This window comes from Halichoerus grypus, chromosome 14 (assembly GCF_964656455.1).
Source record: "Halichoerus grypus chromosome 14, mHalGry1.hap1.1, whole genome shotgun sequence".
NCBI lineage: Eukaryota > Metazoa > Chordata > Mammalia > Carnivora > Phocidae > Halichoerus > Halichoerus grypus.
Window position 1 is genome coordinate 76,907,712 of NC_135725.1, and position 26,300 is coordinate 76,934,011.

Below are 26,300 nucleotides of genomic sequence, written 5' to 3' on the forward strand. Positions count from 1 at the left end.
CCCAGGACTTGAGTTTATAACCTGGAACCCTTCCACTCAGAAATACTAGGATAGTATAAACACTTCTCTGTTGACCAGAGAAGGCACTGCACAGATTGACTGTATAACGGTACAAACTCATGCTGCTTTCAGCTGCATCTGCCTCGTGAATTGTGAGACACATCTGGAACGACTTTTTGGTTCTTAGAGAGAAACAGAGGGGAGAGTAGAACTGTTTGTGAATTCTTTCTGGGCCCTTTGTATCACTGCTGACTGAAGTTGTCTAATGACCCAAGAAGAGCCTCCGGTGAACAGGGCTAAGCTCCAGAAGGGATGGGGCCTACAGCTTGCTTTGTTCCTGGAAGCCCAGCACCACCCTGGCTGGGGCAATCTTTGCATGGTCATGTGATGGATGAGTGGTTGTGGGTGAACTAGAAAAGCGATTCCAGCCCTGGTTCTGATAAGTGTTAACCCTTTCAGGCTTCAGGGGTGGCAGCTACCCTTTCTGAGCCTCAGTTTCCTTATTTATAAAATGAAGATAAACATTACTACCTTCATAGGCCTTTTGAGAGGATTAAGGGGGCCAGTGTATGTGAAAGCACCATGTGAGCATACCAGTGTAAGTTGGTAACTCATTCACTTTTTGCTCATTCATTCATCTATTCTCATTGAGAATTTACTGAATTTCTACTATGAGTCAGGCAAGATACCAGAAGCTGTTGATGCAATGCTGAGCAAAAGTTTGCGCAGACCCTGGTCTCATGGAGTTCACCCCCTAATGTACAGGACAATTGTTTGACTCAATATCAGGAAGGATATTCTAGAAGTGAGGGAAACAGGATGTTTGGGGTCACCGAGCAAGCTGTTACTGGGAATGTTCAAACAGAGTCTACTACATTTGCAAGGTGTAGCAGAAAGGAATCAAGAAGTAGACTAGGGTTGAACTAGATCTTGTCCAATGCCTTCATTCCTGAGTTTACCTGCTCTTCCTTCCTCACTGGCACTGCTATCATCATAAAATAAAATAATAAAATGTGAAGGAGGAGGATACACAGACATTAATCAATTATAGAACATAAAAGTATAATTAGGAACAGAGGGGCTCCTGGGTGGCTCAGTTGGTTAAGTGTCTGACTCTTGATTTTGGCTCAGGTCATGGTCTCAGGGTTGTGAGATGGAACTCTAAGTGTGTGGAACCTGCTTAAGATTCTCTCTCTCCCTTTCTCTCTTCCTCTCTCCCCCAGCCCCTCCCCCCCACTCACAAGCGTGCACTCTCTCTCTCTAAAAAAATAATAATAATAGTTAGAAACTTTGATAACTGCCATGGAAGAAAGATAAAAAGACTCAAGAAAGTACATAAGTAAATGGGGAGCTTATCAAACCCGGAAACTTCAGTGGCATTCTGGTGCGGGAGTAGCAGTTAACTCAGAAAAGGAGGGGGATGGGTGACATGCATGCCAATTAGAGGGAACAGCATGTGCAAAGGCTCTCTGGCATGACAAAGTATAGCCTTTCCAGAAACTGGAAGATTGCCAGTGACTAGAAAACAGAAAGCAAGGGGTGTAGGGGCAGGATGAGTTTTAAGAAGTTGGAAGGGCCAGTCCTAGCAGCCCCATGTAGGCCACAATAAGCACCTCCGCCTTGATCCTAAGGAATCGGAAGGCAGTTAAGTGTTTGAATGAGGAAAGTGATGAGAGTAAGTTTTAGTTTTGAAAATTTCACTCTGGCTACAAGGAAGAAAATTAACTAGAGGGGGCAAGGATCATTGTTAGCCAATGAAGAGGCAATTACAATAGTCCAGGCAAAACTTGAACCAGACTGGGTAAAAGTGAAGTTATTTGAGAAGTTCTTAAGAAGAAAAATTTATAGGATTTAATAATGGGCTGTAGTTTTAGGGGGGATGAGTGCAGGAAGGAAGAAAAGTATCAAGTATATCTCATTGGGTTTCAGGATTACAAAAACTGAGATAGAAAATACTATCAAAAAAGGCAGTCTTTTATGGCAAATGTAGTGTCTGCAAGACTTATAAATGAGAAGCCACCCTATTTCCGTTGGATGAAGGGATTCAACCCTGGAATGAATGCAAGTGAATCAGTATAGATAGTAGAAGTAGCCAATTTTTTCAAAAATTTTGGCCATTAGATAAAGAAATGAAGACAGGGGCACCTGGGTGGCTCAGTCGGTTAAGCGTCTGCCTTCAGCTCACGTCATGATCCCAGGGTCCTGGAATCGAGCCCCGCATCCGGCTCCCTGCTTGGCTGGGAGCCTGCTTCTCTCTCTCCCACTCCCCCTGCTTGTGTTCCCTCTCTTGCTGTCTCTCTCTCTCTCTGTCAAATAAATAAATAAAATATTAAAAAAAAAAAAAGAAATGAAGACACAGTAGCTGGAGAAGATAATATGTAATGATAGTATCTTCAGTATACATTAGACTTCCATTTATGATCATTTACAAAATTGAAGGGAAGTAGCTAATAGAGAGTATAGCAAAATGAGAAAAAAGCTCAGGAGCCCAGGTCAAACCATGGTTCTACCGGTTCCTATTTCTAGGGACTAGGGGCAAGTGGTCTAACATCTCCATGCCTCAGTTTACACAATGGGGAAAAAAGACAATAATAGTACCCACCATATGAGGTTCATGAAAGGGTTCAGTGAGCTAAGTATATAAAGGGCTTGAGCTGAGCTCCTGGCACAATTGAAGTGCTCAGTAAATGATTGCTATTAAAAGTACAAGGGAAAGACATTATGCCATTCTCTTTTTTATCACATTTGCTAACTGAATTCAATGTCCCATGGGGCGGGGGTAGGGGGAGGACGCCCTGTGCTCTGACATGCAAAAATGTTTGCATTTGCTAAGTCTATATGTCTCTTACATCTTATTGAAGCTGGTAGTCTTCTGGTCCCATGAAATAGCTATGTTTTCCAGTTTTGCAAGTAGGCAATCCAAGCATTAAGTTCCTCTTTTGTAATTGACCATGAGCGTGTTGAGTAATATGTGGAGTATTTCTCCCTCTTTTCTTTGATCTTCCCTCTTGCCAAGGACTGCCTGACAGTCTGGTTTCTGGCCAGTGCACCTCCTCAGAATGCACAGAGATGGAGAGGAAGTGGCCCACAATAGCAGAGATTTACGCCAGATTATAAGTACTTGACTTTCCTAATCCCTAAACAAGGAATTCCCTGAAGGAACTTCAGAATGAAAGAGACATATGAACCATGGTTTTAGATAGTGGTTCTCAAGCTCAGTGTGTATCAGAATCACCTAGGAAGCTTGTGAAAATGAAGATTCCCAGCCTCACCCCACCAGAGAAAAATAATCAGTAGGATGAAGGCAGGAGCCTGCATTTTTAACAAATGCCTCCTCCATCCCGACTGATTCTGAGGATTTTGGAGACCCTCTGAAATCCAAGTCTCCATATCCCACTAGGTACCCCTGACCTCACTTGTTCTGCTTTGCTTTTTTTTTTTTTCTCTTCACCTTCTAATATACACTATTATTTACTACTCTGATTGTTTGTTTTTTGTCTCCCACACATGCTCCAGTAGAAATTAAGTCTCCAGATGGTCGAAATATATGCCTGTTCTGCTCTCTAATGTATCTCAAATGCCCAGAATAGTGCCTGACCTAGAGGAGACCCTCGTAAATACTTGATAAAATTATTTGAATTGAGTCCCCACACTCCCAGCCATCTCATATATGAACTTCTGTAGTGGAAACCCTAACTGGTCATCTTATTTTAGTCTTCTACAACGTTTGGGGCAAGAACATTTAGAAAGTATGTGGATGCCATGTATCCTTTTTGCCAGGAAAAAGAAGTTGATAATGTATAATTTGGCATAATTTTCTGAGGATAGAGATCCAAAGACCCTTCAAAATCAGAGATCTGCAGGCCCCAAATTAATAACCCTTAGTTATTTTTTATTATTATTAACATATAATGTATTATTTGTTTCAGGGGTACAGATCTGTGATTCATCAGTCTTACATGATATACAGCGCTCACCATAGCACATACCCTCCCCAATGTCCACCACCCAGCCACCCCATCCCTCCCTCCACCCTCCACTCCAGCAACCCTCAGTTTGTTTCCTGAGATTAAGAATCTCTTATGGTTTGTCTCCCTCTCTGGTTTCTTATGGTTTCATTTTTTCCTCTCTTCCCCTATGGTCCTCTGCCTTGTTTCTCAAATTCCACATATCAGTGAGATCATATGATAATTGTCTTTCTCTAATTGATTTATTTCGCTTAGCATAATACCTTCTAGTTCCACACAGCCCTGGTCACTGAAATTCACCCTTCACAGGTTGCTGTAGTTAGTCACCTAAAAGTCACATTTATTTTTATTTTTTAAGATTTTATTTTTAAGTAATCTCTACACCCAACATGGGACTTGAACCTACAACCCTGAGATCAAGGGTTGCATGCTCCACTGACTGAGTCAGCCAGGTGCCCCTAAAAGTCCCATTAGTCATGTCTTTCCCTTGACCCAAATCTTGAAGGTGGACTCCCCATCATTTACATGGTTCTCAACTCCCTTGATGCGGCATTCAAAGCTGCCCACAGCTCAGCCTCCTACACACCATTTTTCCAGTTTGATCTCTCCCAAATCTTTCAGACCTGTTACAGAGTGACTGAATAAACACATAAGCTTTAGGGGCGCCTGGGTGCCTCAGCTGGTTAAGTATCTGACTCTCCATTTCGGTGCAGGTCATGATCTCAGAGTCCTGAGATTGAGCCCCAAGTGGGCTCCACACTGAACATGGAGACTGCTTGAGATTCTCTCTCTCCCTCTGCTCCCCGATCCCCGCTTGTGCACACACTCTCTCCCTCTCTTAAAAACAAAAACACACACATAAGCTTTAGACACAGTCATCTCAGGCTTGAATTCTGACCCCACAAGTTGCTAGCTATGTGATCTTAGATAAATTACTTATCTCTGTAAAGCCTCAGGTTTTGCTTTTTAATTTGTGAAATGGGCATAATAGTGCATATTCAAATGTGTTGGGGGATAGAATGAGATATTACTGATATACAGAGAGTGTATATTAATATACACATAAAGCATTTAAAAATGCCAGGCATAGAGTTGGCACTCAGTAATTGTTGGGTTTTATTCTTCTGTTCCATATGTTTGGCATATAGTATTTGACATAACTTTCTTTCCCCCTTCCTTTACAATATTCCTTAGTCTCGACCAAGATTTGTCAAACTTTTTTTGTAAAGAACTAGAAGCAAATGTTTTTGGCTTTGTGCACCATACTCTATTCTGTGGCTACTACCGTACCCTGCTATTGTTTCAGAAAAGCAGCCATAGATGATCTGTAAACAAGTATGTGGCTAGGTTTCATAAATGTTATTTATAAAAACAGGTGACATGCTGGATTTCACCCACAGGTCACAGCTTTCCAACTCTGACCTGGGCTAGCTTTGGAACTTTACGGAACTGGGTTCAAGCTTCTATTAAATAGGGATCATAAGAGGACTTCCCTCACAAGTTGCTGGATGATTAAATGAGATAAAGCCTGTAAAGCCCTCGGCACAGTTTTTGGCATGTGATACACATCCCGTAGATGGTATTATCCTCATCACCAACAGACTTGCCTCAAGCTGTTCCATGATCTGCCCATATCCACCTTGCCTGCCCCAAGAATCTTTTCCAGACTCTCTCTGACTTTCTTTCTCCCACTTTTCTAACACTGTTGGAATGTCAATTGTATTATTTGAAAATAAGTCATGCATGAATGCAACATATGCAAGTAATTATAGTTACTTATGCGGCTCTTCTCTTCGTCCACTAGACTGTGAGCTCCTTGAAGGCACAATCTGTGTCTTACTCCCCCCCACCCCCAGCCTGTTTCCTAGCACAGTATCTGGCACACACTAAGCACCCAAGGCAAGGGGATGGCGGTGATGGTGCCACAGTCATGGTGACAGTGGTTGTGATAATGGTGGTGGTGATGGTGGCAGTGGTAATCATGGTGGGGGGCTGGGTGATCTTGGCTGTTAATTTCTTTTCAAAGAGCAGTCATTTGGAGTTCTCTTCTCAGTGAGAGCCAAGGAGTGTAAATAGAGCAAACAAGTCCTTCTGGCAGAGAGAGAGGATCTGCTGGAAAGTCAGACAACCACAACAAGACCAAAATTACACATGGCTCTTCCTAGAGCAGCATGAAAAGAAAAAGAAAAAACAAAACAAAACAAAACTCACATGACTGGAAGTCAGGAGACCCGAGCACTAGGAAAGAATCATCCATCTGTAGAGTATTTTACAGTCCTCAAATTGCTAGCAAAGGGTGTCTTAATTTTTCTATGTGACAGCCCTGTGGGGAAAGTTATGAATACCCATTTTACAGATGAGGAAACTGACTCTCAGAGAGATGAAAGGCATTGCTGAGGCCAGAAGCCACGCCTAACTACTTCAAATTCAGAACTGGCTTTGTGACTGAGAACAAACCATTCCTCATCTTTAGGTCTTAATTTTATTATTTGCAAAATAAAATGTTGATCTGTAAAATGAACAGGGTATGATTTTAATATCCCCCTCTACTCATAAATGCTGTGTCACTGCAATAAGTACAAGATATGTACACCTTTCTCTTCTCAATATTAATTTAAGGAATAAAACTGTTAATATCTCTGGATGGGAAATAAATGGCAGGTCACAGGATGACTCTTCTAACATCAAAATATTTCCCTTATTTTCAGGGTAAAAGTTAGGTTTGACCCTATCACAGCACCAAGAGGTAGGGGGTAGCAGGGGGATAAAGTGAGCCCAGAATTTTCATGCTACAGATAAAGAAACAAAGACCAAAATAGTAGAAGCATTTGTGTCCAATGTCATATAAGAATCAAGGACAGAGCGTAGTTCAAATTCCAGGTGTCCCAATTCTCTAGTTCTTCCAAAGAGAACTCCCAACCCCAACATGGATAGAGACAGATATTACATGCCTACTCTACAAATAAGTAAAAGTAAGGTCACCCAGTTGTCAATAGCAGAGAAGAATTTCAAATCCAGCTCTGTCTGGCTCTTCACCATGACACTATTCTGTCTCTCCCACTTAGAGCCTCTTCTCTCTCCAAAGGCTAAATTAACAGCCACACAAAGTCTTGTACATTAAGCACTAGTTGCGCTATAGCTTTGGGCCATGTGGGGTCATTTAACAGGTGGAGGAGGAGATTTAGGTATTAATCAAACTGTCCATCATAAAGAATTTTTTCCTGCTTTCCTTGTTCTAAATCACAGCATGACATGTAATGAAGGACTCCTTTCCAACTGAGGCAAAGGCATCATCCTTTCGCATGCATTTATGGAGATGGACCCAAGGAGATCCCAACTGTCAAAGGAGTTAGTGTCTAATGGTTCCCAGGACTATCCAGAGCACATCCTAACCCTGGTCCAGAATCAGAGGCCAGAACTGCCTCGCAGACCTCACGCAAGTCATACCCCCTCTCTGACACTTCCTGACCGTGCCATACAATGGGACTCAAAAGTTGACTGAGCTCCTCAAATAACTCAAGGAGTCAGGAGTTCTTACATAGAAGACTGGTTCCATTCTATGTTGGGAGGTCCGTAGAAGAAGGAAATCCTTTTACTCATGTGTAACTCTACCTATGGTATCCCTAACCAACAGAATATGAACTCCAGCAATGTTTATAAAGTAAGAAAATGTTCCTTTAATCCCTCCATTCATGATCTGCCCTTTGGGGTTAACCAGTGACCTCTCTTATGCAAAAACACAGATCTTACTCTAAAATGTCATGTCCCTAGCACTTTGGGCATCTGCAAAGTTATCAAGTACTACATAGAAGAGAAAGTACCAAAGGAATCATAAAAAAAAAGAAGGGTCAAGTTTAGATGAACATCATTTTTATCATTATCACAGAAAATGTTTGTCCATTACATGCTATGTGCCAGGTACTATGCATTCATTATCTCATTTGATTTCCATAAAGACCTCATTTTACAGATGTGGGAACTGAGGCTCGGAGAAATCACTCAGCATCACACAGTGAACAGGAGATTGAAGCAAGATTCTAAGTAGAGCACAGAGCCTGAGCTACCTGCTTCCACTTAGACAAAGTCTTTCTTGTAGGAAACTCAGAAAGAAATTCACTCAGCCTCTCTGCCTTCTCAGGTAGGAAAAGAAAAACCCAGAAAGGGAACAAGGACTTGCCCCAGCCTTGCTGTGTCTCAGCATCAGAGCCCAGGCCAAGGTTCTTTTGTGTTTTATCAATGTGTCCTCTACCCCTGGCTGCAGAAAAAAGTGAAGAGATGGAGGAGCCATGGGAGCTGGGGAGGAGGGAGAAAACAAACAATGATCCCAGGGAGAGTGGCTGCCTTCTCATCACACCAGCCTCACTCAGTGGCCATATTCCCCTCCTCCACATCGTTTCCACACCTACAGTCAGCCTGTTCCACCCACTCCTACCTTAGCCTGGCTCCCCTGGAAAAGCCTAACGCACCACAGCCCTTAGGCTGTCATGCACCTTTAAAAGGACCTACCATTGGGGTTTGGGGCCAGGGAGAAGAAACTGGAGCCTCAAGGAAGCCAGCTCATCAGGCAGCTCTAACGTTTCTGAGCAGGGATGACTATGAGGTGGAGAACCTGCAGCTGAGAAGAGGCACCCCTGCCTGTCTACCTGCCCAAACTCTTCTCTGGCTCCCCACCGCTGGGGCCAACCTCCTCACCACCACAGCCTCTGCAGTTCTACCTGGCCTGGCCCTGCCGCTTGGTCCTCAGCACTGCTCATGGAGCTGCCCCTTAGTCTCGGCCCCTGCTACATCGGTTCTCAGCTTTTCAGGGAAATGGGTCATCCTGCTCATTCTTCAGACCTTTGCAGGAGTTGGGTCTTCAACCTTGCTTGTGCTCAGGCTCCTTCCCCTCCCCCAAACCCAGTCCTCCACATTCACTTTATGCACCCGACCCCCAAAAACTCAGTTTAAATGTCACTTCCTAAGGGAAACCTTCCCTAACTCCGCAAGACGTCCTATCACACACTTTCAACCCACTGGCCTGGTCTTCTCTTGGTACTTTGCAGTCTGTCTTGACTTGCGTGATTGTTTCATTAATACCTGTCTCGTCCACAAGTCTGTAAACTCCATGAAGATAAAGACCGAGTCTACTCGTTGTACTCCTCACTTCTCAGTGAAGATAGAGACCGAGTCTACTCATTGTACTCTTCACTTCTCAGTGAAGTGGCATATAGTAAGTACTCAAAAATACTGAATGAATGAATGAATGAATGAGTAGTGCTCCAAGAATTCCAGATCTCCTGTAAGGAGAACAGTGACATCTAGTGACTGCGTTCACACTGGAGCTTCTATGATAACATCCCAACAACTGGCCTTGAAAACATCTCACTGGATTTCCGAAGAAGTGGATATTTTGATCATGCCGAGGAAGCTGGCATAGAATCTAGACATGGAGGAATTTGACTCCTACACAAAGAGGAAAAGAATCACCACTCCTCTTGCTACCATATGTGCCAAGAACACATCACATAAGTCCTGTGACTTAGCTAGGATGGTGCCACATTACAGATGAGAGGAGTGTGGCCCAGAAAGGCAGCACTGGGCCAAGATTATGGAGCAGTAAATGAGGATTTTCATTTACCTCCCCCACCAAGTCCTGGAGAGCTTGGCCCCATGCAGCTAACCATGCTGCTTCGCTCATCCACACTAACACAACACTGGTCAGACCATATTTGGTATTCACTGGAAGTTTCAACAGCTTCCTCACAGGTCTCCCTCTTTCCACACTTGCATTTTCACACTGAGCTCTCATCCTGAAGCTGGAGGGGTGGAGATACACATTTGACTTTTTATTGTAGTTAGTGTGGGGACCTCTGATGCATAGAATTAGATTATCCATGAGGCTTAGCTCATGACTCAAGCTCATTATTGCACCATGCATGGTTAGGCTTTATGTATTCATCTACTTTGTGTTCATTAATTAGCTAGTTTTAATACTTAAAAAAAAAAAACAAAACTTCCACAAATCCACCACCCAAAATGCTACGTAGGAACATGATACCTCCATGTAATGAGGGCTCCCTCATGCCACTGCCCTGCCTCCCTGACTCAAGATGGCCATCGCCATCATCCTGAATCCTATGTTGACCATTTCCTTGATTCCCTTTCTAAATAGTTTATAGCATGGGCCCCTGGGTGGCTCAGTCGTTAAGCGTCTGCCTTTGGCTGGGGTCATGATCCCGGGGTCCTGGGATTAAGTCCAATATCAGATCCCCTGCTCGTCAGGAAGCCTGTTTCTCCCTCTTCCACTCCCCCTGCTTGTGTTCCCTCTCTCACCATCTCTCCCTCTGTCAAATAAATAAATTAAATAAATAAATAAATAAATAAATAGTTTATAACACCTGTATTCATTCTAAAGATGTAGTGTATTTGGCATGTTTTAATTTAAAACAGGGGAAAGGGTATCATGCTATATAAAATATATCTTTGGGACTTACATTCTTCATTTAATATTATGTTCATTCATCTCATATTAAGTGACACTATAGTTCATTCATTTTGTCTGTTGTAGAGTATTCCACTGTATGCATATTCCATTGTACGCTTATTTAACTGCTCTCCTACTGACAGTCATCCGGGTTGTTTACAGAGGGCTCCTTCTGCTGCACGAATCTAACCCTATCGAATCCTTCCTGCATATCCTAAGCATCTCACTCCCCTTCAGACAGGATCCAAATTTCATGAGCTAGTTTATAATAACCTGTATGATCAGGCTCCTTCTGACCTCTCTGGCCTCATCTCTGCTTTTCTTCTATCTCTTGATCTTAGCCATGGGATGTCTTCCAGTCTTTGTACAGATCATGTTCTTTTCTGCTTCTGGTCATCTACCTGACACTCTCCCCACGTCCTTGCTCTCATCCCATCTGTCCTCTATGAAGTCCTACCTGACCACTTACCAACCTCTAGCACTTAGTCCAACAGAATACTATGGTAGGAGTGCATGATCCATAGCATCTTATTAGTATTGGTCAGGTATCTACCAGACTATCTTCTTTGGGGCCCAGGGCAGTCTGGGAGTTGCTGCAGAGGGAAGACTGGGGACAAAGTAGAGATGCTTTACCCACCTTCCTTTCTCTAACTGAAGGAGTGGCATTGCTATTCTTGGCTTTATGGATTGGGGTTCCTGAAAGACTGCATTTAGAAAAAGTGTTCCATGAATACAATTTTGCAAACCAGTGAACAAATCATTTATATGGTCTCTTCAAGCCCAGGCACTGTCATGGGAAATGAAAGATGCAGGAAGAGGAAAAAGAGGAGATATAATTTCACAATTAAGCACAGAGGCTCTGAAGCAGACCAACTTTGAGCAAATCAATAAATATCTTCGAGGTTTCCTCACTTGTAAAGTGGGCATGACATTAGGATGAACCATATGGAATCACCATATTTTTTTTAAAAAATTATTTATTTGAGAGAAAGAGAGAGCAAGCGTGTGCACAGGGAGGGGCAGAGAGAAACTTTAGCAGACTCCTTGCTGAGCTCGGAGATCAATCTCATGACCCTGAGATTATGACCTGAGCTGGAACCAAGAGTTGAACGCTTAACCAACTGCGCCACCCAGGGGCCCCTGGAATTACCATTTTTATAAGTAAGAAATGATCAAATGTTGACAATTTCATATGAGTCAAAGCAATATTTATACATAAATCAGATCTGGAGGGAAGATTAAATGAGATAATCCAAGTATAATATTGAGGCAGACACTATTAGGTTTTCAAAAAGCCCATATATCTTCTTCCCCAGACCATTAGATAGAATATATTTCCCTGTTTTTGTTTGTAGAGACGTGCCCAATGTCTGCGTTCTACCCAATGAAATGATATTTGTCACTTTCAGGCTTGGCCCATGAAACTTCTCACGTGTGATCGATCCTCCACGTTCTTTCTTCTTCCACAGCAACTATGGAAGCCTCAGGTTGATGAGGGCACAAGATAGAATAAGGTGGGTCTCTGAACCGCTTCTCAGAGTGAAGCCACTCATCATCAAAAACATTTATTTGGGACTCCACACAAACAAGAAATAAGTTCTATTATATTAAGCCATTGAGATTAGAGGATTTATTGGTTATAGCAGCTATATATGTACTTAAAACACGGTAAGGAATCAATAAATGTCAGTCATCACCATGATGATGTTGAAAGACAATCCCAATGGACAAAGGGCCCACAAGGGCGGGAGGCAGGAAGATTGGTACTTAGATGTGACTTAGTGGCTGTGTCAGGGGAGCTCACCTCCTTGGTACCATTGTCTTGGATGAGGGTATAAAGTGGTACCACATGGTTGATTTCCAGCAGCACTGGTGTGGGGCTCAGCTGCTCCTTGCCTGGTCGGCGGCAAAGGTGGCAGGTAGATGGACAACGGCCTTTTTCCTCACAGCGGATCTCCACACCTGAGATGAGCTGGTCATCCGACAGCATTTGGGCCGTCAGCAGACCTGAGAGGTAGGTGATGAAGGGCATGGACTTGAGTTCCTTCTTGCTGCCCAGCTCTGTGGTCTCTAGAGAGAGAGAAAAAAATCCAATATTGTTCAAAAGGTCAGACTCTTAAACCCATAGGGTCCAATGTGCTAAGGAGGTGGTATCCCATGGAAAAGAAAAAAGATGATAGAGTGGTTTGCTCATGATGCCTTGGAAAGAGCACTGGCCTGATGACTCAGATGTCAGAATGGTGTCTTGTTTTACTATTCATATTCAATAGCCCCTTACTTACTTTCTCTGGGCCTCACTTTTTCCATATTTAAAGTTGATTGGTTGGATAAGAGGATTCTCCAAGGGCCCTGTAAGATGTAAATATTCAAAGGTATTTTTCCCAGCAAGAAATTCCTGTCTACGGTCAATTTACACAAATTCTACCTTTCTTTTGAAAACTTGCCCCAGTCCTATATTTTCCAAGAAGTTTCATGTAATGGGGGAAACACAAGCTGAAGTCAAGTCAATTTCCATGTAAATCCCAATTCTGCTTGATAATAGCAAGGTACCTTGGGAAGGTCTCTTAATATCCCAAGGCTTATGAGGATTAATTCTGTAAAATGCAGTTATAATACTAACCAAAACAGTTATGAGTGGTAAATGAGACTGAAGGAGGTGGACCTGTCTGGAAAAGAAATGATTTCCCCTTTCTGTCTGCACTCATCTGTTCCCTTGTTCAAACTTCTTTTTCTGCCTTCCTCATGTGCACACTGAGATCTAATTACCCATGCTCCATTCTGTGCTGTCTCCCCTGATCCATACAACTAGCATTTCCCACCTCTGTGTCTTTGTTCACCTGCCCTACTCTTCCCCTCTGCCTCTTAAAATGTTTATCACCAATCAATGCTCCATTCCAATGTCACCCTCTTCAGGAAGTCTTTTCTCCTTGCTCTAGCCCTTCTTCTCTGAGTAAGTATTTCTGTTTATAAGCCCTAATCTTGTTAAGCTCATATTTTTCATCCCATTTTCTGCTGACCTCTCCAACCATATGATCAGCTCTTGGAGATGGGACCATGTCTCCCACTCCTACCTCCAGCTCCCCACCTCTGCTTCAGTGTCCAGCATAGTGCTAGGGATGTACTTGAGACTTAGTCAAAGAGGAATATTATAGAACTCTGATGGCTACAATGACATTCATGATCTAGTCTAGAGGTTCTAAAATCCTTCTGAGGAATTCTATGGATCCCAAGCAACATTTCAACAGATGGTTGCAGAGGGCAAGAGGGAAACTGGGTAGATGGAACTCTAAACCCACATCTCAGTTTCAAATAGAGCAGTTCCACTTTATCTCTTTTAAAGACTGGCCTTCTACATAAGACTTCGTAAGAAGAGAATAGTCTATGGCTATATCAAGAAGCTCGAAAAAGCAAAGTGATTTGTACAACCCAGAGAGTTCCATTTACATCACAGACTGTATGGATGGTGTTTTCAAACTTGTGCAATGCATAATCTGAGTGGCAAAACAGGGGGGCCCTGCAATAAGGGGCAGAACTTGGTCTAAATGACAGCTTCTTCCAAGCCTGGTAAAGTTAAGGCATGCTCCTGCCTCAGTGGAAACAGGGGCCCTGGGCACCAAGGCCTGAGAGAAAAAAGTAGGGTTATCTCCTACTCTAGCTCTCAGCTTGCAGTGACATGCAGCTGATCTGGAAATGGGCTTGCCAATTAGAAATACAAATAAATGCAGCCTTCATTCATTACTCTCTGGGCCCTGGGGCCTGGGATCTGGGCTCCACCTTTTCTGTCTGGCTGTCAGCAAATGCTTATGAGCATCAGATCAAAGGCTCTGAGGGAGGAAGACAAGGCAAATTCCAGCTAAGCAATCCTTCAGAGGGATTAAAGAAGGGTAGTTACTAAGATAAACAAAACAAAGCTGAGAGGAAGGCATCTGAGCAGCTGGGCAGACAGAGACAGTCTTACATACAGACAAGTTGAAGAAGAAGATGATGATGACTTTTGGAAGGGCAGGCCAGAGGAACAGTTTTGGAGAAGGGTGACTTCAAACTTGGGAGAGAATAACCATTGAGGGGAGAAGGTCAGAGGGCAGTCAGAGCTGCAAGGACATTAGGGGGTAGTTAACTCACACTCTGATCCAGAGGTCAGTAAACTAAGTGGTACATGAGTCAAATTCAGCCCTCTGCCTTTTTTTTGTAAATGAAATTTTATTGGAACACAGGCACCTTCATTCATTTATGTATTGTGTATGACTACAATGGCAAAATTGAGTAGTTGCAACAAAGATGCTATGGCCCACAAAGCCTAAAATAGTGACTGTCTGATCCTTTACAGAATAAGTTTGGGCACTTCTGCTCCAGTCCTAGGTTACAGCTGGGGAAACTGAGTCTCAGAAGGAGAATCTATCTTTGGTCACAGAGGAATGTGGCAGTATAATGGATTAAAGTAAAAACACTGGAATCAATTAGGCCATCGATACACTTAAACTGTGAATCTCCAATGAGAAAAAATTGAGTGGGGCATCTTTTCTCCATAAAACATCTTTCAAAAACTATTGAAAAAGCATACCTTGGAAAATGCTAATCTGGTACAACCCTCCCATTTTAAACAAGGGGAAATTGTGTCCCAAAGAAAGACTTTCCAAGGTCAGATGGTGAGTTAGTGTTCCTTTCAGCACATGATCCCAGTCTCTTCTGTTAACCAATTTATCACTTAAACCACATTTTAATCTCATATTGTAAAACATAGATGGCCTTTCCCTCACAGCATCTTGCCATATACACATAATTTAATTGGGAACGAAATGTGGTGCTGGGAGTAAAAATTCCCTTGATCAAACAAACATTCATAGCCACTGGGTTAAAGATAAAATTATCCATTTACAACAAAACAAGCTATAGATCTTTGCTGGTCTGTTTTTTTTTTTTTTTTTTTCCCAATAAATCTTTTTTTTTTTTCCATCTATCAATCCAACAGGTGAGTTAAAAGCCCATAGTCTAGGCTGACAACTGCCTTGCAGTAGTGATATAGAATTCAGAGCTGAACTTAAGGGCTGGTTTTGCAAAAGGAGGGCACTTGAGAGTCACCTGGTCTAACCCCATTGCTCAGCAAATGAAGAACCTGAGACCTAAACAGAGAAAGAGATTTACGTCTATCTTCCATGCACATTTATTAACAATGATTCTTTTTGTAAAGATTGTATCGTGCTTAAATTATGATCTGGATGAGAGTTACAACAGGGAAGACCATTAACCATTCCATTAATTATTCCTCTGTAGACATTACAATTGTGAAAGCTAATTATTTCTGATCCAACCTCACTCTGTGGCTAAAGTCATCTTTAGTTCAAGTGCCAATTCTTCAAAAAAGCCTTCCCTGAACTCCATCCCCATGCTACCAATCTATATAGGGCATCATATTAAAGATTCTCGTAGCATCCTGTTCTATCCATCACGTCTCAATGCTTCCAGACTGTAAACTCCATGAGGACAAAGACAGTATTAGTTTTGCTGATTCTCATATCCACTTCACATAGAACCTTTAGGCTTTCAGTAATAGTTTCAATAAATATTTGTTGGATATACAGTTATAGACTGTGATCACTGCACTATCTTATCAGAGCATCAATAAGTCTAAGAGCAAAGATTTGTGAATTTCAAGACTGACAATTAATTGATGGCTTATAATCAAGGGACAACCTCTTTCCAAAGTAAAATTAGCTTTCTCAATTGGAAGCTTTACAGATGAATAGCTGATCAATTTGCCAGTTGTTCTGGCCTCCTCTGGGTTTTCACATAGGCCCTTGCCATTGAGGGGATGGGAGAGTTCAGTTAAAACAGGCTGTCTTTAACAGGCAAGGATAAAGAGCATTTTTGAAGAGACTTATCCTCTGTTCACATTTCCCATCCCTCTGAACAATGCTTCCAAAATAGGATCATGTCTGGTTTTAAACCCAATTCAGTTCCAATGACACTACAACCCATTCATTTGAGAACCTGCCAACTGAACTCTCTTTTTTCTCCTCCCAAATTCCTGCTGGGTATTATTTTGTTGCCACCAAAAAAAAAAAAAAAAAAAAAAGCAGCAGCCTCAGTTGAAGTGACAACTCCTTGTTGGGAGGGCAGCCAGGGCTTTTCGGCAGGAGGTGATGGCACTGCTTGCCCTCATCCAGAAAACAAAACAAAGGCAGCAGACTAAGGGCTCCTGGGAGAGCCAAAGCTGTGCGAATGTTTGTTCAATATTCGGCAACAGTGCAGGGCGCTGCCTCCCAAGTCAGACAGGCTTGCTTTGGCAATAGGCTTGCACTTGAAGCATTTAAAGGCTCCACAGGGACCAGAGGGGCTCAAATTAGAAACGTTAAGGGTGGGGGAAAGAGGGTGAGACTTTTATATCATAAAGAATGGCCTTTATTACAGCAATGGCCTCCCAGGAATTGCTGAAATGGGATCATTTCTTAGGCGGAGTCACTGTCTCCTGTTGGAGGAAAGCAATTGCTCCGAAGCCTGACTCAAGGACCCACACAAATAGCCTTAACAAAGGGGAAGGAGCCAGCTGAAAGGCCCTGTGCTCGTGCATTGTGAAATCCAAACTTCCCAGCCTAACAGTTAAGGTCCTGCATTGTCAGTGTGCCCTTCCTAAGTCATGGCACCACCCTGACTGAATGAATGAGTTCTTGTGAGGATCAAATAAGGTGCCTGGCAAAGGTGAAGCACTCAGTCCATGTTAGTTGTTGCCATTGTTGCTGCTGTGGTTGTTAATAATTCTTAGTGCTACTGTTGTAACAGGATGTTACAGTTGAAATTTCCATCGAGACACCAAGATAGAATAGAAATGAAATATCCCCAAACCAAGCCCCAATATACAGAACTTACAAAGGAGGGGAATCCTAACTGGTTTCATAACTCCAGAAACGTCAGCCAGAACAAGGAAATAAAACAAGGTCAGAGAATAGGCAGGAGGGATTTAGGAGAGATTTGTTTGAGACAGGCTGTTAGCTCATGTTTAGTTTCCAGCGCCCCAGGTGAGACATGTAGAGCATGCTACCTTCTAATCCTGTTCTGTAAGAAGGAGCCTCAAGAGTGCCTCCCGGAGAACTTGCTGTGTGTTCCCCACAGCTGGGAAGATAGTGGACCAGGGTCCTATTCCACCGGCAAACACTCCAGTGGCCTGCGGCAGCAGAACAGGATGGGCTGTACAATGTGAAAAATGCTCAAGTCTTTCCCCTGTACCAGGTGTGAGCCACACAGGAGAAAGAGGGGCCTCAAATACTTCTAAGTCCTACCCAAGGGGAATTCTAACAAAGATTGAGGGGTCCCCCCCCACTGAAAATCCCTGTGAGCTAGGCCACCAGAGAAACATAGGTGGGGGCAGGGGGGATTGGTAGCAGCCAGCCAGTGAGAAAATGCATCATCCCAGGCCTTTGGAAAAGTGCCTGAAAGAGCCCCCAAGAGGAAGAGCTAGCTTTAAAAACTGTCAGGAGCAGAGAACACAGAGACAGATATAAGGGGACCACGGCAAGGATGACCTTCCTAATCCTTACCACTCCTCTGCTTTGACCATGCAGGGAGAGGAAAAAGAAATGTGAGGTAGAAAAACAGAATGGAGGCCAATGTTGTTCCAACCTCTTAATGCCCCCACCACTGGGGAGGGCAAGGAGACTTGATTTGTCAGCTTTAGAAATCTGATTAAATCCTAACTCCCGGCTGGAAACTGTGTTAGCAACTTAAAATGTCTATCACTGTCTATTCCATAATAGTGAAAACAGATTAGATGTACCCTGCTAAAATCGTCATCTAGGAGCTAAGGAAGATGATCGCACTGAATACATTAAAAGGACTGTGGGAACTAACTCACATCTATACTTTGGAACATACATATATTCATCGTGATTACTCTCAATTTGTATTATCAACTGAACCATTTACATCATCATCATCATAGTGCTTATCACATTTTTAATTTTAGTTAATGTTTAATTAATATCTGTCTTCCCAACTAAACTGTGAGCTCCATTAAAGTGAGGACCATGGCTTATTTTAGTGATCATCTGCATCCCAGCATAGAGTTCACTATCTGATGTAGTGTAGATGGCTTGCAGGTAAATACCTGAATAAAGGAATAGATGAACATGAGCCTCTTTCCCTTTAATCCCTTCCATTCCTGTAACACTTATGGGACTTCAAACTCACTATCTCAATTTATCACCATTGCCCCAAAGGCAGATGGTGTTAACCTTACTTTATTGACGTATAAATGATAGCATGTAGCACTAATTCTCACTCTCACACAGTGAGTTGTCTCTATTGCAAACACTTGGGCCTTCTCTGTTCCTGCCACTCCCAGACAACACCTCCAGGCTCCCCCACCCTTTCCATGGGCTAAAGCATCTCAGGGGTAATTTAAAAGGTCACCTAGTCAGAAATCCCATAATGTTTCATTCCCCACCAAATCATCCTCTAACTTCTTTTTGAAACTTCTAATGATGTAAAATTCATTATGTTTTTAGGCCTCCAGTTCCATTATGGGACAGCTTCATTAAATCTAGGCGGCTTCCCATCCAGAAACTGAATTTCTCCACCTAAGCATCAGACCCAGACCCGGAATTATGTACTTTATGGTATTTGGACGCCCTATCTGAGGTACTCAGGCCTGCCCCCTACTTGCAGGTCATGCTAAGATTGATCAACTAACTAGGTGGATGAACTCCTGATCCCAGGAAATGTGGGGCATTCTCAAGTGGCTTCTGATAACGTTTATGTGTCTCAGTATGGATAAACGTTGTGTGTGTGGGTGCACATATTTAAGCAACAGAAGGGAAGGCAATAGTGGAGACACTAAAAAGAAGACAGGTCTACAAAACTGCCAAATTCTGGGACAACTGATCTCCTGATGCAACCTAATTCACAGCATCTACCCAAAATACACAAGTAATAAGCCCAATTGCAGAGGAGCGGCTATAGCACGGTGACTTGCCTGGGTTTGAATTCCACTTCTCCCATTGCCAGGTGAGTGACCTTGGACAAGTCACTTAAATTCTCTGAGGCTCCATTTTCTCAAGTGTATAATGTTGATAATGTTAGTACCTAAATCTTGGAATATTTGGAGGATCAATGAGATACAGAACCCAATGAGGAATTTACAAATTCTAGGGTGTCCAGAGCATCATCAGAATCATTTTTTCTACTCTATGACTAACTAATCTTCGACAAAGCAGGAAAGAATATCCAATGGGGAAGGATGGTCTCTTCAATAAATGGTGCTGTGAAAACTGGACAGCCACATGCAGAATGAAACTGGACCATTTTCTTACACCATACACAAAGATAAACTCAAAATGGATGAAAGACCTCAATGTGAGACCAGAATCCATCAAAATCCTAGAGGAGAACATAGGCAACAACCTCTTCAACGTCGGCCACAGCAACTTTTTGCTAGGCACGTCTCCAAAGGCAAGGGGAAAAAAAAAAAGAGTACAAATGAACTATTGGGACTTCATTAAGATAAAAAGCTTCTGCACAACAAAGGAAACAGTCAACAAAACTAAAAGGGAATCCACGGAATAGGAGAAGATATTCACAAATGACATATCGGATAAAGGGCTGGTATCCAAAATCTATAAGGAACTACTCAACAATCCAAAAAACAAATAATCCAGTCAACGAATGGGCAGAAGACATGAACAGACATTTCTCCAAAGAAGACATACAAAGAGCCAACAGACACATGAAAAATGCTCAACATCACTGGACATCAGGGAAATACAAATCAAAATCACAATGAGATACCACCTCACACCAGTCAGAATGGCTAAAATTAACAAGAGAGGAAACAACAAAGATGGGAGGCAAGGATGACAAAGATGTGGAGAAAGGCGAACCCTCTTACACTGTTGGTGGGAACGCAAGCTGGTACAGCCACTCTGGAAAACAGTATGGAGGTTCCTCAAGACGTTAAAAATAGAGCTACCCTAGGACCCAGCAGTTGCACTACTAGGTATTTACCCCAAAGATACAAATGTAGTGATCCAAAGGGGCACCTGCACCCCAATGTTCATAGCAGCAATGTCCACAATAGCCAAACTGTGGACGGAGCCCAGATGTCCATCAACAGATGAATGGATAAAGAAGATATGGTTCATATATACAATGGAATATTACTCAGCCGTCAGAAAGGATGAGTACTTACCATTTACATCGATGTGGATGGAACTGGAGGGTATTAGGCTGAACAGAATAGGTCAATCAGAGAAAGACAATTATCATATGGTTTCACTCATATGTAGAATATAAGAAACAGGGCAGAGGACCGTAGGGGAAGGGAGGGAAAACAGAATGGGAAGTCATCAGAGAGGGAGAAAAACCATGAGAGACTCTTAACTATAGGAAACAAACTGAGGGTTGCAGAAGGGGAGGTGGGTGGGGGGATGGGGTAATTGGTTGGTGGGCATTAAGGAGGGCACGTGATGTGATGAGCACTGGGTGTTATATGCAACTGATAATTTATTGAACACTACATCTGAAACTAATGATGCACTATAAGTTGGCTAACCAAATTTAAATAAAAAAGAATTGTTTATTCTAGCCCTTGGTCTTCACCTCAGCATTATTCAATTTTTATGCAAGTCTGGATCTGTAAATCTTCCCTTGTTATCTGCTGGTGATTTAACCACACTGTTAGGAATTTCTCTTTAAACTACCCACTTCCTACCTAGTGGAACACAGTAGACAAAGGTAGACAGTTCAGTAGACAAAGGTAGAATTGAACACTTAAGTCCAGAGCTGAGTTAAGACTACCTGATTTAGGATCCTTCTGGGCAAGTCACTACCTCTCCAACCTTGGTTTCCTCATTTGTAAAATGGGGACACTAATTCCTCATTGAACTGCTCTGAGTGTCAGATAAAAGATGCAGCCCTAGCTGGTTTACACCTATGATCTCATACGGTTCTTGCTATCATGCTACAAAGTAGGGATCATTGCCCCCTTTTATAGACGAGGAGACTGAGGCTCAGAGTGACATAGTATAACCTTACAGGTGATAGTATAACCTTTCCTATTTCAAGCGAAAGCAGTTAAACCTCTGAGGAAGCAGTTAAATATTCGGAAAGTCATACTCTGCGCATGGCAGGGAGAGGGACCCCTGGATACTACCCAGTACCCCATGGTAGTGGCTAATGTCGTTTGTTTGTTTGCAAATTAGAATTCTTTAGATAGATTTTTTTTTTAAGTACTAAAATATCCGCATTGCTCTGCTGTGTTACTTGTCCTAAAGAAAGTAAGGGGCAGAGTGAAGAAACCCAGTACAGCTCAGTGGACCCAGAAGTGGGCCTTCCCACGGACTAAGATGTACCCAGGCTCCCTCTCCCCCTTCCCAGACTTTTATCTTCTTGCTGTTAAGGGAATAGTCAGCATTGAAGCTTATCATTTATTCCTGTCTCTAGTGAGATAAGGTGCGCCACAGCCAGTAATGGGATAACTGGGGGGGGGGGGGGGGGGGGGGGGGGAGAAAAAAGACCATGTGTGATCTCCTGCTGCCCTCTAGTGCCTGCTTAAGATGATTGCTCTTGGGAAAAAATTGTTCTTCCATGCCAAAGAATGATTACTGTGTGCGAAGCAACTTTCTAGGCTCTGAGGACAGCAGGTAGGACAGTAAAGGCTTGGCTATGATACAAGGAAGCTACTGTAATGACTATGGGGGTTATGAACAAGCATTTGCTTAGAAGGCCTATTCACAGTGCCAGGTTTGGAGCCAGGCACTGGTCGGGGGGCGGACGGGTGATATTATGAACAATGATTTGTTCCAATCCTAGTGGTACCCAAGTGTAGAGATTTGATTGAGTGTATCAGCTAGGAAGGAAAAGCTAGAAGAGAAGGAGAGGGGAGAGACTGGAGATAAGACAGAGAGAAAAGATAATCAATGGAGCAGGATCCTATAGGAACTAGGAAGAAATGAACTCCCAGGTGACACTGGAAAGGATGTGGTCTGAATGTAAGACAAATCTAAGTGGGAATTTTATCATGAGACCAGGGCCTCTGGGTATAGCCATGCAAGTTGTGTACCACTCAACAGTGACGAGGCAAGGGGGTGAGGGGAGACTGAACCCAGCCTCGCCCCACCTGCCATGCCTGCGCCCACAGGATTGAATCCAAGGGGAAGAGCACTATTTCCTAATTTATACAAAAGCTAACTTATGGGCTAGCTAAGGCCCTGCATATAACCACGGACAAGCTATCAAAGCCTCTCATCTATTATGTGCAAAGTAAGGCTAGTATCACTGATACTAATATAAAGTTCTTAGAATTTGAGATAAGATATGCCCATGCCACCCAAGAAATTTCAGTTCTTACTGGAATTATAACAACCTAGTTTTATTTTTTATTTTATTTTGTTAGAGAGAAAGAGAGAGACTGAGAGACAGAGAAAGAGAGGTGGCAGGGGGAGGGGCAGAGGGAGAGAACCCCAAGCAGAGTCCAAGCCCAGTGCAGAGCTGGGCATGGGGCTCGATCTCACAACCCGGATATCATAACCTGAGCCAAAATCAAGAGTCAGACACTTAACCGACTACCCAGGCGCCCCAACCTAGTTTTATTTTTTAAGATGTGGTGGGTAAGTCCTTGAAAAAGGGAAAAGGTAGAAAGGAAATTCACATTTCCTGAGCTTCTATTCTTCTTTGTCAAGCACAAGACATTATGAATCTCACTGGCTCCTCATAACAATGCTTTGGACTAGAAGTATTACAGTTTTTATAACCATATTTTACAAGTGAGAAAACAGAGGTTCTGAGAGGTGACAGACTGCAGCCAAAGTCCATTAGGTATTTAGGATGACTCCAAAGCTCGTTTTCTGTCCAGTGAAGCATGGAAGCATCATTAATAGGAGGCCTGCCTTCATCTACTGGGATCCCATTCTCCCTCTTTCTTAAAAACTCTGCTCAGAATTTATCCCCTCAAGGAAGTATTCCAAGATTAGTTCTTCCTTTATTCCTTTCTCCTCCTTCCAGTAGCTTCTTAGGCTAGGGGTGAAGGATGAAATGCTCAGAAGGAATCATCCAGGACAGGGCTTAGGGAATTTGAGGTCTCTGGGATGGCAATAACCTGCTTCAGAGGGAGACTCCCAGATCATCCTGCTTGAGCACGATCTTGACACAGCAGAGCAAGCCAATAAGGCATGCCAGGCCACCCTGGGGCCAGTGGGAGGTTGCCAAATTTGAACATCAGGGAGGGTATGACCCTGGGTGGAGTCAGTTGGAGTCTTTGGTGTGAAGAGCCATCAGAAAACAAACTTCCACTCTCTGGCCACTTCCTAGGATGCTCCAGTCTTGTTGTCATACTTCTAACTCTTTATTTCCACTGAAATCTTAATACGCAGGTTAAAAGACCATCTTTAAACATATTGACAGGCAATGCCTTTGGAGAACAGATTCAAGGTGAGTTACTTCTCCCATTAGCATCCCTCCTCCCTGTAACTGTGCTGCTAGGGGTAGGGAGAGGGACTAATGAGCGCACCCATCAAAAAACATAAAACAAAATACCAATAAAGGGCTAAGACCCATTAGGGACTCCCTGTCTTATGCTGAGGACATCAGTAAAATTAATATTAATAATAGCTATGATTTTACAGGGGCATATTCCAGGTCAGATGTTCTGCTATTTGCTTTGCATACGTTGTGTCCTGTGGTCTGTACCAATCCTAACAACAGTGAGAGGTAGATTTCCTTATCGTTATTTATTTATTCATTTATTCATGTATGCCTGCATGCATTTATTTTAAGTAGTCCAATACAGGGCTTGAACTCACAACTCTGAGATCTGAACTCAAGACCTGAGCTGAGATCAAGATAAGCCAGGCGCCACCCTTACCACTTTTTAAAGGTGAAGAAATGGAAACTCACAGAGGTGAAATCAGGGGTTGGGGTGAACTGGACTTCAAGCCATTCTGATCTGTTTTACTTCTAAGCACTTTTCCACTATCTTCTTTTTTTTTTTTTTTTTTAAAGATTTTATTTATTTATTTGACAGAGAGAGACACAGCGAGAGAGGGAATACAAGCAGGGGGAGTGGGAGAGGGAGAAGCAGGCTTCCCGCGGAGCAGGGAGCCCGATGCGGGGCTCGATCCCAGGACCCTGGGACCATGACCTGAGCCGAAGGCAGACGCTTAATGACTGAGCCACCCAGGCGCCCCGACTTTTCCACTATCTTAAGCTGCATCCAATCTGCTAGACTACTGTGATTCACGGCTGGACAGTTATAAATTCTGAAAATTTGAAGTGCAATTTCTGTTACTTCTGCCCATTACATCATACTGATTAGCAATAAAAACCTTAAAATAAGAATCTATGGACAATCAATAGGTAATTGGTTGAAAAACTATGCTGCATCCACACAGTGGAGTCTATGTACTTAAAAAGGAATTAGGACAATCTTTATATGTAATATGGAGTAATCACAAATACATTTCACTCAATGGAAAAAGCAAAGTGCAGAGCAGTGTTTATAGTGCTTTCTTTTGTACAAGAATGAAATATAAATATGTATACATATTATATAGATAGATTTCTATATAATACATATATATCATCTATATACAAATTAGATAGATACAATTTTTCACTAAGCAACATTGAAACAATTAACCAAAACTTAAAAAAAAAAAAAAAAGGTTAACCACAGAGGGAGCAAGGAGGTAGGGTCAAGGAGACAAAGACAGAAGCCAAAGTTTTTTTTTTTTTTTTTAATTTTTTTATTGTTATGTTAATCCCCATACATTACATCATTAGTTTTAGATATAGTGTTCCATGATTCATTGTTTGTGCATAACACCCAGTGCTCCATGCAGAACGTGCCCTCCTCAATACCCATCACCAGGCTAACCCATCCTCCCAACCCCCTCCCCTCTAGAACCCTCACAGAAGCCAAAGTTTTTTGAGTGAATCTTTTTTATAAGTTTTAATTTGGACTCACATAAAACTATTATGTAATTTTTTAAATCAAAAAAGATAAAAACAATCTGTAAATTATATGCAAACTGAAAAAGACTAGTTATATATCAATATGTTGGCATAACCACACAGAGAAAATAATTATTTTAAGTGGCTTTACAATGCAATATTTTGATTGTAGATGTTTAGTGAGAAATATTTCAAAGGAAGAAAATGATCTGCAAATAAATCTTAAACTAAATGCAATGGATTTATTGCTAGCTGTAATATTGGTATGGTTATTTTGAAACGATTATGTATATATTGTGGACTACAACAAATAAGCCATTACCTTACCATCATCAGGAACTAACATTATAAGTGTAAAAGGAACCACCTCAGGTATAAAGTCAAAGAAGGTGAGAAAAATTCTGTACACTGAAATGTCAACTGGAAATCATAAACTTATAATTCACTTTTATCTTTTAAAAAATAAACATTTCATAGTTCTCTCCACTGAAAAGACCTAGAAATAATGGCAACCTAATAGCAATAATACTCTTAATGTCTAGACTCTTGTTTTGAAATACTATTTCCCACTAAAAGAAACAAAAGATTCTTGGAAAAATTCCTTATTCCAACTCTGGACTAGGTATGGTACAAGCTGAGCCTGGGACATCTTGCTGTGCCAAAAAGAGAGATCTGCCAAAGACTAATGTGGTCATTTCAAAAGGACATAGAAGCCCATCTAGAGGGGCTCACACTGGCCTAACATTGAATAAACTGAACATCAAAGAGAATAATGACTGCAATTGATTGAAATAGATCAAATAAATAAGTTTCCTGTAATCCACAATGTACTTCAAACCAAAAACCAAAGCCAAAACCAAAACCAAAAAGCAAACAAAGCCTATTGATCACCATTGGGAATGGCTAGGAAACTAGGTCATTATCTGAAAATT

The 26,300-nt window shown here is 42.2% G+C and overlaps 1 protein-coding gene across 4 annotated transcripts in view; it reads right to left on the reverse strand.

Annotated features, from left to right (window-relative positions):
* Positions 1-26,300, reverse strand: part of ASTN2 (astrotactin 2) — an 865,335-nt gene that overhangs the window by 174,770 nt on the left and 664,265 nt on the right. For all 4 annotated transcript variants that reach the window (XM_078061680.1, XM_078061681.1, XM_078061679.1 and 1 more), the window contains one exon: positions 12,236-12,501. In XM_078061680.1, the coding sequence (XP_077917806.1) occupies positions 12,236-12,501 (266 nt within the window). The remainder of the gene's footprint in view (positions 1-12,235; positions 12,502-26,300) is intronic.